A 16,009-nucleotide genomic window follows, 5' to 3' on the forward strand; every position below is an offset into this window, starting at 1 on the left:
GTAAAAAGAGGTTTTGATCATCTATTTAAACATTGACTCCACTGTAGTTAAATTGTGTACTAAGACTTTTTATTTTTACCAGTGTGGCTTATTTTCTTAAAATATTGATGTGCATGACACATGGATTTGTAAATATTTACAGTACATCTTAATATCTTACAATGGGGCTTTATATCTTAAGGTGACTTAACTCATAATCATGCTTTATATATTACAGTGTGACAATGTGGATTAATATCCCAAATTGTGACTTAATATCTTATGATATATCTTTCTCAAAGTGTGACAGAGTAAATCATAATTATGCTTCGTATCTCAAAGTGTGACTTTGTGACACATATTAAAGTGTTAAATAATTGCACAAAATGTGGCTTACAGAAAGAATCACAATCTTAAAACCAAGGCTGTAAAAGCCATAATTTGATTTATTATCATTTATTCATAGTGCTTAAATACATCTACAGTTTACACATGTTTAATTGTGTACATTTCCTGATTCTCCCAACTCCCTCTTAGTTTGTAATGGTTTGCTCCACCTTTTTTGGACTGGATTGTATTACTGGGTCTATGAGATGCGATAAAAAAGACTGAATTTCCATAAACACTTGCAACACATGCACTACCTGACAAAAGTTTTGTTGCCGATCCAATTTTTAGGAACAACAAATAATAACTGTGTTATTATTGTTCTAGATGATCATTTGGTATCAAAAGTGGCTTATATGAAAGACAAAGGCTTCTAGATTACGCTTCTTTTATCGAAATAAAATATGATCATGCTTTGATTTTTAATTATTTAATTAGGACAGTAAGGTCTGACTTTGCTTAGACAAAAGTCTTTTCACTTAACAGAAAAAAAAATGTATTTATTATCATTTATTCATAGTGCTTAAATACATGTACAGTTTACATATGTTTAATTGTGTACATTTCCTGATTCTCCCACCTCCCTCTTAGTTTGTGATGGTTTGCTCCACCTTTTTTGGACTGGATTGTATTACTGGGTCTATGAGACGCAAAAAAAGTGAAAGCAAGAAAGACTGAGTTTCCATAAACACTTGCAACACAGGCTTACTGCAGGTTTTACCAAAACGTACCTACATATACGTTTCTGAAGAGCGTGAATTATGTTGCCGGAGCTACGTATGGCTTTATGTATAAAGATATAATGAGTAATAATGAGCCTGGGTTGAACATTTTTCATTTGAATGAAACTCTAGTCAATTAGTCAGAGTTTCATGCAGTTGTAGTTCCAGGGTAAACTTTATTTGACATTAAAAGTCTACAAACAAACATTATATATGCCATTTGATTTTTTGTAAAAAAAAACTTTTGTAGACAAATTTAGCCATAATATAATCATCTCATAATGCCATGAGGGGGTGTCCTGTACACCGCTGGGAGAGGAAGGAGCACTCAATTTCCTGCAGTGATCATTGCACTTTGTGATTGCCTGTTGATATCACTTAGTGTGTCTCATGTTTCACTCACACAAACACATAAACTCAAGAATCATATTATTTCTCCCAACGGTCAAGTTCTTTTTTTTTTGCTTGCTTTGCCAAGTCTTTGTGAATTACACATCCCCTGCTGTTCTTTTAATGTCAGAGTTTCCTCACTTTCTCATATTTTCTTTGCTTTATTCCAGCAGCGTGAGTCATATATCCACTCTGCAGTCAGGATAACACCCCCTCCATAGAAATCCAGTGATGCTTAAACTGACACATCTGACACTCTTGAATCGGCACCGCTCTTGCATTATTATTCTCCAGATTAAGAAGGAATTGTAGCACAATAGTCATACTGACTGTGAAAAATGTCATCCTGACTATCATAATTACACCATAATCATTTTTTTTTTTACATTCTCTCTTTCTCTTTCTAGTTTTGTGTCGCTTTCATAATGTCGCTTTTATGCTATGTAATGTGGCTAACTATCTCATAACATGGCTTAATTTCTCCAATTGTCACTTAATAACTGATAAACAGGCTTTGCAACTTTATAGCGTGACAACTCATATATTGGCTTCATATGTCCCAATAATGTCACTTTTTGCTTTTTGCATATGGCTTCAAATCTCAAATTGTGACAATAAGTCATAATAAGGCTTCATATCTTGTAGTGTGACTTACTAACTCATAATCAGGTTTCACATCTCAATGTGTGACTTATTTCATATATTGGCTTTATATCTCAAAGTCTAACTTAATAGCTCTGTCACTATGCTGTTCAGTGTGGCTTATATCTCATAAAATGGCTTCATACCTCAAACAGTCACGTAATAAGGTGTAACAAGGCTTCATATCTCACTGTGTGATTGGCTAACTCATAAACAGGCTTTGTATCTCATTGTGTGACTAAACTCATATCTTGGCTTTATATCTCAAAGTCTGACCTAAAAACTCCTTTTGTCACTTTAGGCTGTTTAGTGTAGCTAACTATCTCATAATATGGTGTCATATTTAACATTTTTATAATGAGGCTTCATATCTTACAATGTGACTTACTAACTCATAAGCAATCTTTGTATCTTACAGTGGGACTGAAGTCATATCTTGGCTTTATATCTCAAAAATTGACCTAATAACTGTTTTTGTCACTTTAGTGTGCTCAGTGGGGCTAACTATCTCATAATATGGCTTCATATCTCAAAATGTCACTTAATAAGTCATAATAAGGCTTCATATTTCGCAATGTGACTTGCTAACTCATAAACAATCTTTGTATCTCATAGTGTGACAGAAGTCATATCTTGGCTTCATATCTCAAAGTTTGACCTATTAACTCTTTTTGTCACTTGAGGCTATTCAATGTTGCTAACCATTTTATAATATGGCGTCATACCTCAAATAGTCACTTAATAAGTTATAATAAGGCTTCATATCTCACAATGTGACTTACTAACTCATAAACAAGCTTTGCATCTCATGGTTTGACTAAACTCATATCTTGGCTTTATATCTCAAAGTCTGACCTAATAACTTTTTTGTCACTTTAGGCATTTCGGTGTGGCTAACTAGCACATAATATGGCATCATACTTTAAATAGTTGCTTAAGTTATAATACGGCTTCATATGTCACAATGTAACTTACTAACTCATAAACAGGCTTTGTACTTCATAGTGTGACTTAAACTATCTCTTCACTTCATATCTCAAAGTGTGACCTAATAACTCTTTTTGTCACTTTAGGCAGTTCAGTGTGGCTAATTATCTCATAATATAGCTTCATACCTGAAAAAGTCACTTAATAAGCTGTAATAAGGCTTCACATCTCACAGTGTGACTTACTAACTCATAAACAGGCTTTGTATCTCATAGTTCGAACAAACTCATATCCTGGCTTTATATCTCAAAGTCTGACCTAAAAACTCTTTTTGTCAATTTAGGCTGTTCAGTATGGCTAACTATCTCATAATATGTCTTCATATCTCAAACTTCATCCAATAAGTCATAATTATAAATCATGTCTGACAGTGTGATTTACTAACCCATAAACAGGTTTCACATATCATTTAGTGACTTAATTCAAATCTAGGCTTCATATTTCATCTTTATGTCTTAATATTTCACAATATGGCCTAATATGCTATATTGTGGCTCTGTATTACTTTTGAAAAATTATTTTCCAGATTAAGAAGAAATTGTAGCACAATACTCTGATTACACCAAAATCACAATTTTTTACATTTTGTGTAGGTAAGACTTTATATGTGAAAATGTGACTTAATTTATAATATGGCTTCATGTCTCAAAGTGTGACCCGATAGCTCATAATGTTGCTTTATGAACGTTGCTTTATCTAATAATATGGTTTAATATCTGAATTAATAACTCATAATTAAGATTCATAATTCACATGTGACTTAATAAATCATAATGTGGCTTTATAACTAGTTAATAAGTCACAATTTGCGATCCAAAATATCCAAATCCAAATAAATTGTGGCTTTATGCCATGCAATGTGGCTTACTTTCTTATAATATATGCTCCATAGCAAATTGTCTCATAATTTGTCATAATAAGGCTTCATATAAGACTTCACAGTGTCATAAACAGGCTTTGCATCTCATAGACTTAACTCACATCTCAGAAATTGTGATCTAATAACTGATAACACATTTGCTATGCAATGTGACTAACTGTCGCATATCTTGGCTTCATATCTCAGTGTGGCCTAGCAATTTATTAATTCATAACATGGCTTTATAAATAGTATGTTACACATTATGACATATGAAGCCACATTATAAGTTGTGGCTTTATGACTTGCAATGTGGCAGACAATCTCATAATAAGGCTTTATAAGTCCAGTAGGACTTATTATATCATATTGGTCACACTTTACAGTAAAGTTACATTAGTTAATGTTAGTTAAAAATACTAACAGAAACTAATAATGAACTACTTGTGCAGCATTTATTAATCATAGTTCAACATTTACTAAAGCATTGTTAATATCCATACTCACGCTTGTTAACGTTGGTCAATGCACTGTGAAGTAACATGCACTAACAACAAACAACTTTATTTTCATTAACAAATGTTAACAACGATTAATAAATACTGTAATTAATCTATTTATCATTGTTCATGATAGTATTGTAAACTTATCAGTACATTGTAGCTTTAAATCTCTCTTGCATTATTATTCTCCAGATTGTGAAGGAATTGTCGCACAATAGTCACACTGACTGTGAAAAATGTCATCCTGACTATTATAATTGCATCATAATCACCTCGTTTCTCTTTTTAATTATGTCTAGGTAAATATGCCATGCGAGATCTGGTGCACAGGCTTCCAGGGGGGAACAATGCTAGCGCAAACAGCGGGGGAACATCGAACAGCACAGCGGGTAAAACCATGTGCGATGACACCGTTACGGCTATATGCTGCGCTCTACACGAGGTTATCACCAAGAACATGGAGAACGCCAAGGCCTTACGGGACGCTGGTGGAATCGAGAAGCTCATCGGTATTGCTAGGAGTAAAGGAGACAAGTAAGTGTCTTTTTTGACAATAGACAATAATTTGACTTTTTATAAACAAACTATTATGTAGCTACTTTATAATATATATTTTAAGTTAGTTTAATATCTCAGAGTGAGACATCAGATATCTCACAATGTAATTTGATGTCTTATAATGTAGCAAACTATTTCACAACATGGCTTAATATCTCATAATTGGGATAAATTATATCTAAAACTATCTATATATCTATTTAACTATATCTAACTGTGTTATCTCTCATACTAGACTTGGATTTTAGCACTAACCACTTGCAGTGTTGTCTAAGACAGTGGTAAATGCTGTGAAGTGTGCATTAAATATTAGGCAATGGCTTTGTTTTTGTTTGGAGTTTTTTTTCGCACCTTGAGGCCAGTCAGTTATTTTGTTCACCGTAAACTGGAGGGAATGGAGACATTTTATATTTCAGCTTTATAGTTTTATATTTATGCCAACACCTTTTAAAAGAAAGGAACAGCATGAGTCAGACCTCAATAAGTGTTTCATGAGCTTCAAGGCCACTCTGTCTACAGATGTTCAGCTGCGTCATGTGTATCTTCAGTGACACGAGTCGCTTAGTGTTTGCTGAACACAAATGAAAAAGTAAACTTGGAGAACATATTCACTTTCGCCATAGTATGTAGCAAGAGCTAATGTTTGATTTGGCGTGTCCTTCAAAATAAAGCAAAAAGTCACCAGAGACTGTATGTACATTTTAACAGAATTTAATACCACTTGTGTCTATCTTCTATGGCGAGGAGTAATAGTCTCTAATGGTGTGTTATGCTGTGTCCCACGTGCGGATAAATTGCACTATTTGTATGTAAATAGACGCGTGAACTTTTTAAGTTTACTTGCTTCATTTGCACATCAAATTGACTTCACAATAGAGGCGGATTCGCATCATGGGCAGGGCTTCTTTCTGCCTGGTGACTCTAGCTTTGTTGCTTAATGGCTAACATAGATTTTATTGAGAGAATAGCTGTGTTTATGTGCCTTAGGAAGACTGATAAACATCGTATGTTTGTTCGCCATCATGTCTGAGTCCACTAGATCTATTTAGAGGTGTAACTAGCTCTGTGAGTTTATTGACTCAACCAGAAACAATACCTGGATGATGGAAGCTTTCAGTGGTGCTTCTGACTGAAAACTGTTTTGTTTTGTTTTGTTTTGTTTTGTTTTGTTTTGTTTTGTTTTGTTTTGTTTTGTTTTGTTTTGTTTTGTTTTGTTTTGTTTTATTTTGTTTTGTTTTGTTTTGTTTTGTTTTGTTTTGTTTTGTTTTGGATGCATGTGGTAAATCTTGTGGTGTGGTAAAATAAATAAGGATAAAGTAAATAAGGGTAAAACTAAAAAATAAAGACAAAATAGTTTTTGTTTTGTTTTAAATATATACGAAAGGAGTTTTGGAAGCATGTGGTAAAGCTGGTGTTAAACAAATAATATTAAATTAAATTTAGTTTAAAAATTTTTTAAAAATAATAAAATAAAATAAAATGCATTAAAATTCTTTCTACAAATGCCTTATGTGTGTTGAACTGATTTTCAAAGCTCCTTTTGAAAATCTAAAAAATATTTTATTTCATATTTATTTTTTGTTTTGTTTTGTTTTATCAATTTTGTTTTGTTTTATCCATTTTTTTTGTTTGTTTTATCTGTTTTGTTTTGGTTTGTGGATTTTAGTTTTATTTTGTTTTATCCGTTTTGTTTTGGTTTATCCATTTTGATTTATTTTATTAATTTTTGTTTTGTACTATCCGTTTGGTCCATGTACGTTGCGTTCATTCGATTTTTTATTTTAAACGAAATTTTAAAAACAAGGAAACTGATTCTGAACTTTTTTTTTTCTGGACTTCAAAATTCATTATCCACATGTAGGCGGTTGTAGGAATGTAGGTCCTTTGTTTGGTCAACCAAATCTGAGCTCGTGACATCGCCCTCAAAATAATAGTCTTGTAGTCCTCTGCGGATCAGCACCCAGGCATTTAATTATTATTATTTGATTTTATATATATATATATATATATATATATATATATATATATATATATATATATATATATATATATATATATATATATATATATTAGCAGTATTATTATTAATTTTATCATTAAAATAACGCTATTTCGCAGCCAGATTTGTTGCTATGCACCTGATGCTGAGCAAGATTTTAGAGCAGCACCTGGTTTGCATGATTGTGTCACGATTGTGATCAGTAACTGGACATTAATCCAGCGTAAGTCTCAAAAGGAAGGCTTGTTGTGTGACAGAAAATGTCTGTGTGTATTCCAATGTGCCCTGCTAACAACTATAAAAATAAAAATAAAAACTAAACAATAAAAAAAACACGATAACAATAATAATAATAATTATTATTATTATATAGGCCTAGCTTGGAAACAATCATGCAAACCAGGTGCTGCTCGCAAATCTTTTGCTCAGCATCAGGTGCAGAGCATCAAATTATATCGAACTATAACAGTATTTTAATGATAAATTGTAATGATAAATTTAATACTGCTAATATATATATATATATATATATATATATATATATATATATATATATATATATATATATACTTTTATACAATTAAATGCCTGGGTGCTGATCTGCAGAGGACTACAGGACTATTATTTTAAGGGTGACGTCACAAGCTCAGATTTGGTTGACCAATCAGAGGAAATGGGCGTTTCAGAACACCCTACATGTGGATAATGAATTTAAAAGTCATTTATCCATTTTCCTACCCTTAATCAAAAAAACGAAACTCGAGCCAAAATCAGTTATTTAATTTTTTTAAAAATGCAAATGAAAAAACGAAAAACGGCCGTTTCCTTGTTTTTAAAATTTTGCTTAAAATCAAAAGTCGAATGAACACGGATCCCTGTTTCGTTTTGGTTTATCCATTTTAGTTTTGTTTTGTTTTATCCGTTTTGTTTTGGTTTATCCATTTTGTTTTGTTTTGTTTTATTCTATTTGTTTTGTTTTATCTATTTTATTTTGGTTTATCCATTTTGTTTTGTTTTAGTTTATCCATTTTGTTTTGTTTTGTTTTATTCTATTTGTTTTGTTTTATCTATTTTATTTTGGTTTATCCATTTTGTTTTGTTTTGTTTTCTTGATTTTGTTTTGTTTTATCTGTTTAGTTTAGTTAGTTTAGTTAGTTTAGTTAGCTTAGCTTAGCTCAGCTTACCTTAGTTTAGTTTAGTTTAGTTTAGTTTAGTTTAGTTTAGTTTAGTTTAGTTTAGTTTAGTTTAGTTTAGTTTAGTTTAGTTTAGTTTAGTTTAGTTTTGCTCTGCTTTGTGTCAGATGTATATGAATGGAGTTTTGGAAGCATGTGAAAATCGTATGGTGTGGTCAATATAAAATAAAATTAGATAAAGTAAAATATAGACAATATGTAGAAAAGGATACTCTTTAAAATTGTATCTACAAATGTCTTAAGTGTGTTGAACTGATTTTAAAAGCTCCCTTTCAAGATAGAATAAACGTAAACCATTATAATATTAGTTTTTAGACCCCCTGTATATTGCTTTGCCATTTCACTCTAGAAATATTTAGCCAATATGCATGCAACAGGTATATCAGCTTCAAACGTGCATCATTCAATTCAATTTGATGTCAACATCCACTCATCCGTCTGATCTATTTCATAATAATCATGTATTGATCTTTCTACACGCTGCTTGCTTTAGTCTCTTAGAAAGAGCCAGCAGAGCCAGACTGACAGAGAGTGAGTGAGTGATGAATGCACACTGTCAAAGACATTAGTCTGACCCTCATCAAGCTGACACTTCATGCGACTGCTTCATATCCTCCATCAGCTATTCATACTCTGTGTCCACCCCGTTTGAGCCAATATGGTGGTGACAGCTGCTTCTGGTTTCCTGCTGAGAGGTTATCAAAGGGACAAGCCACTCGGGTGCTTGTTTGTCTAGATATAGCACAAATGCAACCAGTTGATTTAGTAGCAGCAAGTGGCAGCAACGGCGTTCTTGTTCTGATATGCATCAGATTTGATTAGGAGCAGTTTGATTTGGTGCAGATTGTAATCAAAACAACAAGCATGGCAGAGGGAGAGAATGCACTCAGCTTGTGGCTGGATGACAAAAATAAAACATTAAAAAAAGACTTAATTTGTGGTTACAGCATTAAGAGCGCATCATTAAAAACAGACTCCAAACATTCAAACTTACTATATGCAGTCGTCTTTACCTTGATCCAGTAAAACTTTACTAGAAATATGCTGGTTTACTTTATACTGAAAAGAAACAGTAAAATATAATAGAACTTGTGTTGTAAATTTAAACACTGGGATGAATAATTTACTGGAAACCTTGGCCACTTTTCCCTAGGTAACACTTTACTTGAATGCGGTGTTAATAAGACATGTCATGAATTTCCTTAGCTTGGTTATGTCATTTTAATTGCAAAGATGACGTTGTTTGAGATGTCTTCATGAAACTTATATAACTTATATTATACACTTATAATTACCAAATACATCACCACCGATATTTTTTCGTTGGCATGACAACTTGACATTACCAAGACAACAAAACCTGTCAGTGTCCTTTTCATGACAACTTGACATTACCAAAACAATGTACATGATTGTCACCAGGCCATTATTGTTTCATTAGTATTTTTCTGTACATTTTTTATCAGTTGCACAAATTTAACTTTTAATTAAAATTTCTTGTTGTCTATCCAAGTTTTACGAACAACAAATTATAACCTGACTTCTAGTTGATCATTTGGTATCAGAAGTGGCTTAAATGAAAGGCAAAGGCCTGAAGATTATGCTAGTTTTACCATAATAAATCTTGCCTTTATTTGAAATTATTTAATTAGGACAGTAAGGTCTGACTTTGCTAGGACAAAAGTCTTGTCACTTAACTGCAATAATGTACAGTAAAGAATATAAAGTCATGGTGCAGTGGAAAAATAATTAATATTGTGTATGACTCCTATGAGCTTGGAGGACTGCATCCATACATCTCTGCAATGACTCAAATAACTTATTACTAAAGTCGTCTGGAATGGCAAAGAAAGCGTTCTTGCAGGACTCCCAGAGTTCATCAAGATTCTTTGGATTCATCTACAATGCCTCCTTCTACATCTTTCCCCAGACATGCTCAATAATGTTCATATCTGGTTACTGGGCTGGCCAATCCTGGAGCACCTTGACCTTCTTTGCTTTCAGGAACTTTGATGTGGAGGCTGAGGAATGAGGAGGAGCGCTATCCTGCTGAAGAATTTGCCCTCTCCTGTGGTTTGTAATGTAATGGGCAGCACAAATGTCTTGATATCTCAGGCTGTTGATGTTGCCATCCACTCTGCAGATCTCTTGCACACCCCCATACTGAATGTAACCCCAAACCATGATTTTTCTCTCACCAATCTTGACTGATTTCTTTGAGAATCTTGGGTTCTTGCAGGTTCCAATAGGTCAGTATTTTTGATGATTGGGAAACAGATGATTCATCAGAAAAATCGACCTTCTGCCGTATTTCCTAATGATAAACTAGAAGTCAAGTTATTATTTGTTGCTCTTACAACTGGGATCAATGACAAGACTTTTGTCAGGTAGTGTAAGTAAACTGTCAAAAGCACAACATGCTGAGTTACTTATGGCTTGGTTTATAGACATGATTGGGAATAGAGACTCAAAATATATATTTTTAAAAGTGTTACAAAATTATTTAAGTACATGTCTACATTTCTAGCACATTGTATATCTTTTATGTGCTCTATAAAATGGCTTTATTCTAATTTCACTTAACTTAGCGACATAAATGATGCATTTTTACAGGTTAGTAACTGTATTATGACTCATAATAAGAATTCATAATGCAACTGGGCTCTTATTAACAATATAAAACCAATTACTTTTGACAGGACAAAATATGTGTTAACTTACTACTAGTATTTGTAACAAGAACATATATTTTTTAAAATTTTTATTAATACAATCATGACTGACAAATTAATACTTATAAATCCATATATGACTAATTAATACTTATAAATCCACGTATAATGTGTTATGAACATGTATATTATTGAAAAATACATCACTAATAAGTATTAAGATCAATGTATAGAATTGTTTTACATGATTTTAAATAATTATCAAATGAGCTAAAATTCATTATGAGCATGAGCTTCGTAGAAAGTGTTACCCAACCAGCAATTTTTAGAATGTAGAGAATCAATAGCAGATCTTATGAGATGTCAAATTTAATCCCTCCAGATTTTATTCAAACTGTATCGTTTATATTTTCAGACATTTTTACATACTACTTTCAGTTGATATTGAGAAATCTGCTTTAGAGCGCTTCAGATAAAAACCAATGGCATGACATAACCGAAATCCTGAAATGAGGGATATAATTTGAGACAGAGCCTGGCTCCGCTGCAGATTTGAGCGCATTATAAAATGATCAATGCTAAAAGCTGAGGGGAGGGACAAATCAAACACAGCTCCACCTCTAAGAATCCATGCTGTCACTTATGAGGAGAAATGATGAAGGATGAGCAGCATTCATTTCCTCTATTAAAGCCATGTTCACTCAAGGACGGCAAAGATTTTCCTCTAACTTCATTTCAAGTGGCAATTTTAAATTGTTCCATTGTGTCCTTTGAGCTAAAATGGATTGACTCGGCTTTGCGCAAGACAAAAGACTCAGCTGTTCTATCAAATCAGCTGAAGTCAAACAATTTGTGTCATTTCAGAGAACCAAAGGATTGTTTCTTTTGTTTGCGGCACATTGTTAATCATAACAAAAGCTGTAAGATGTTTGCATGGAAAGCTGAGAAAACACGTTGGCTGCATCAAATGCTTCCGTAGGAACAGTCAGCTGAGCAAGAATGTATCAAGATTGGATTTTCATTTTCTTCTGTTAGGCTTTGGTATTTGCGTTTTGATCTTGTGTGAAATCTTTGAGTTTGGAAACAATTTTATTAAAAGCTTTTGTTTTAGATGTGTCTCTGCTGTCTAGATGTACAGGAGATTTGGGTTTGATTATTGTTTTATGATGTCATTCATCAAAAGCATCAAAGGTACACTTCTGTTCAAAACACCAGGTCAGCCCTGTGAGATATTTACATAGCTTTGAATATCATTTTGAATGCTCTTGGCTGAATATAATGATTTATTATAATGCATATTGTAATTTATTTAATAATTTTATCCTTTATTTAATCAAAACTACTGTAAACGTTTCATTTTGAATATATTTTACGTTAAAATTTATTCTTGTGAGGACAGCTAAACTTTCAGCATCATTTTATGATCATATAATACTTCAAAACTCAATTTAATGTGTATTTGTGAAAACATATTTGTGATACAGGTAATCCAAAGCGTAGTCGAAGTCACAGGCAAATTGTCAGGACAGGCAGCAAAACAACATAAACAATGAAACAAACAAAGGTCAAAACAGGCTAGACAAGGCAGGGAAATCACTTAGGCTACATTCACACTGCCAGGCTTAGTGCTCAAATCAGATTTTTTCTCAGATCTGATTTTTTTGCATGGCTGTTCACACTGCCCTTATAAATGTAGCCAGTATCAGATTTGCAGTGTGAACAGATCATGGTCCTAAACTGACCCGCATGCGCAAAAGTACCGATACGGACAGCACAAAATGTCTAATTATGCACAAGTGATACTGTATGAAGTAAGCACGTTGTCAGATCATGCTTATATGATTATTGCCCTTTTCACAGACAACCGTGATGTATTTTAAGAACTGTAAATGATTGTTCTGCTACTACTAATGTGTTTTTCGGCATTTGAAATCTAAAATAAGTGACTTATGATTGAAAACACTGATCATTTGTGATTTTGTGACAACCGCAGTGCGCGTTTGTTTGACAACCGGTGTAGTGAACTCATCAAGGGTTAATGAGCAGCCGCAGACTGAACTGTGAAGGCGGAGTTGTTTTGTTTCCGTTTGCATTTCAAGAGTTCACACTTAGATATTGTTTGACAGCTGTTAGCAGGTTTGGCATGCTGTCCCGGGAGAGAACCCTGAGCTCGGAGATAGGTGAGCCCAGGGCTCCTGCCTGGTCCATAGAGCATATGCGGGGAGTACGAGATCAGGTGGTTCTCGAGAGCTCCCTGTGGTTAGAGGTAGAAAGGAGGAGGAGATGGGGTGGATGGGGGTTTCTTCGGAAAACGAAGATAAGAGAGTAGTTCTAGCTAGGCTACTTATAGTGAGTTGGGGTTAATCTGATTGGCTAACTAGTGAATGTAGATGAGTGGCCAGCTGCAGTCAATCATATCACGTGCTCCTCTCGAAATTAGTTTGAAAACTTCACTTAATTTTACTTCATTATAAACAGCAGGCATGTGCAGAAGGGGGGTTTGGGTGCTCGAACACCTGCCCTTTTTTCTCACGGAGTGAAAGTTCTCCCTACTTTGCACACGGATCCCCTATCCGCAACACCCACGACGCTCTTCAGCTTCGCGATCAACCCGTGCCTCAATCGTTAACAAGCATCAGTTTTGCCTTCAAAATCTTTTTCAAAATGAACAACCAACTTTCTGTGGTAAAGTAATCCCCATGTGTGCCATTCTACTGTGATGCTGAGGAGCAGATGATGTTTGCAGCACAGAATGTTGACGCATGTCGCTCAAAGATTATGTTAAAGTCACTTGAAATAATAACCGTTTACACTGCGTTGCAAAACATCAGATCTGTATCTGATTTAAGACTACATATGAAAGTGGCACAGATCTGACCTGAAAAGATCAGATTCCATGCGGTTTGGGCTGTTCACACTGTCATCATCTGAGTCACACGTGGGCAAAAAAATCTGATTCGGGCCACATTTGGCTGCAGTGTGAACGCAGCCTTAGAATTGCTCACTAACAGCTAACATGACTCAGCAACGATGTGCGTGTGTTTCACTTTTAATGTGTCACACTAAGGATCATTCTACAGGTTATTTTGTGATATGACACATCCTTAAGTTTGCAATGTCTGAGTTTTTAAATTTAAAAAGAAAAATCAAGTTTAAATGTCAAAAGTTCAACTGCTATTTATCTCCCACTGCTAATAGACAAATCATATTTTTCAATTCCACATTAGAGTTTGCAGTGTTTGGATTTAGATGTTTTAAAAAATTTATGTGTATTGCTAATATTAAAAAAATAATAAAAAATTACAGAAAATGTTCATATTTTACATTGGTGCATTACTTTTGCAACATTTGATGGAAGTGAATTTAATAATGAAAATGCAGTTCAATATTTTTTTGCAAAAATGAAGGACAAATATGTTTGCAGTTAATGTTAACAAGGTCACAGTCAGATAAATTTTAAATTAACAAGATTAAGCCAGTAAATCCAGAAAATATGCTACTTTCGTCCCAGTTGATGAGGTCAAAAGTAACAATGTGCAACTTTTGTTTAAAGGGAAGTTATATTGGAGTTGTTCTACATTGATACAAAAGATTTTGATAGAGCACTCTTGTGAGTTAGTTACCACAGTAATATATATATATATATTTCTACTAAAAACATTATCTTTTTAATTTTGGTTTTTATAAAAAATTGTACTTTCATCCCCGCACTCCCCTTTTTAATATGATATATTTTTATATATTTAATTGATGTATTTCATGTACTTTTCAAAGATAAATCTTCCGGTTTTTTCATCAGATGCCTTTGTTTCCTAGGATACTTTTTATTGTCTGCATCCTGACAACAGTAAATTCTTTAAAAAATAATAAATGACTGTTGACATCATTGATAACATGTCCATTTATTACAGCTGAATCTCTTCTTGACTGTTTTCTTCTCCCTCTGTTTTACAGACACTCACCTAAAGTGGTGAAGGCAGCATCTCAGGTCCTCAGTAGCATGTGGCAGTACAGAGATCTCCGGAGCCTTTATAAGAAGGTAGGAGATTTGCTTACACTCACGACAGCTGTGTCCCGCTTCATCCGTCCCAACCTGAGGAATTCATTTAACATGCTAACTGATCTCGCCAGAAACTTTTACATCCCTCCTCCCTGATAAACATGTGCAATCTACTATTTATTCAGCACAACACTTTTTATCTGCCTGCAAACATTAATCCATGGTGACTAGCAAAGAATGCTCTATTGAGCAGTGTAGCGGCCAGGCTGAAGAGTTACTTCCATTCAATAAATGCTTGTTGCAGCTCCTATTGTGTGAATCTGTTCAGTCGCCTCCCTCGCAGATTATTGAGGCAAACTTTGGCCTTGGCTCGCGCTTACTGTATTCAGAGTGTATTGTGCTGTCTGAAAGGCATTGCGAACAGACTGACGTGAAGAGACCTTGGATGAATGTTTCCATATTTCTATGCAACGACTTATCAGATAAAACTAAAGTTTATTAGCTAACATAATCACACTGCAGCAACTCATATATGGCATGTAGACGTGGTCAAGAGGAGTTCAGCTCAAGCATCAGAAAGGTGATTTAAAGTCTGTGTGGACCGGAAGTTGCTGCTGACTTTTATTTCAGTACGATGATGTGCTTCCAACTGAAAAGGAAAATTGAGTAGGGGCTGGATTTCTTTTTGTGTTCCACTTCTTATCTTTCACTCACAGCAAACTACTTGTTGGGCATGGCTAAGTATATTTCACCCAAACTGACAACATTATGCAAAGTTCAAAGTGCATGATTTTCAAAGCAGTCGTCTCACAGATGTTTTCACACTGCATGACTATCTGGACTAGTGTTCTGTCGCTGCTGTGTTTACACTGCAAGATGGATCGGTGACAGGGGGTTTCACCCTGCATGACTTTAGAATAGGAAGAATCGCAGACAACTTCCTGCCTCGCTCTGCAAACTACGTCTCACAACCAAACACACGTGAGAAGTGACATGGAAACATGTGAGGTCACATAGTATATACTTGTTATTAACTACATAATAAGAAAGACGCCTTTAGTGAATTTGAAAGTGTACGTATTTTGCTCACCTGGCCTTTGAAGGGAATTATCAATTTC

At 34.1% G+C, this 16,009-nt stretch overlaps 1 protein-coding gene across 1 annotated transcript in view; it reads left to right on the forward strand.

Annotated features, from left to right (window-relative positions):
* The window catches only part of ctnnd2a (catenin (cadherin-associated protein), delta 2a), a 644,499-nt gene that overhangs the window by 578,057 nt on the left and 50,433 nt on the right, over window positions 1–16,009 (forward strand). Inside the window, 2 exon segments of the mRNA XM_056450831.1 lie at window positions 4,769–5,003; window positions 14,846–14,930. Of these exon segments, the coding sequence (XP_056306806.1) occupies window positions 4,769–5,003; window positions 14,846–14,930 (320 nt within the window).

This window comes from Danio aesculapii, chromosome 24 (genome assembly GCF_903798145.1).
Source record: "Danio aesculapii chromosome 24, fDanAes4.1, whole genome shotgun sequence".
NCBI classification, from domain to species: Eukaryota; Metazoa; Chordata; class Actinopteri; order Cypriniformes; family Danionidae; genus Danio; species Danio aesculapii.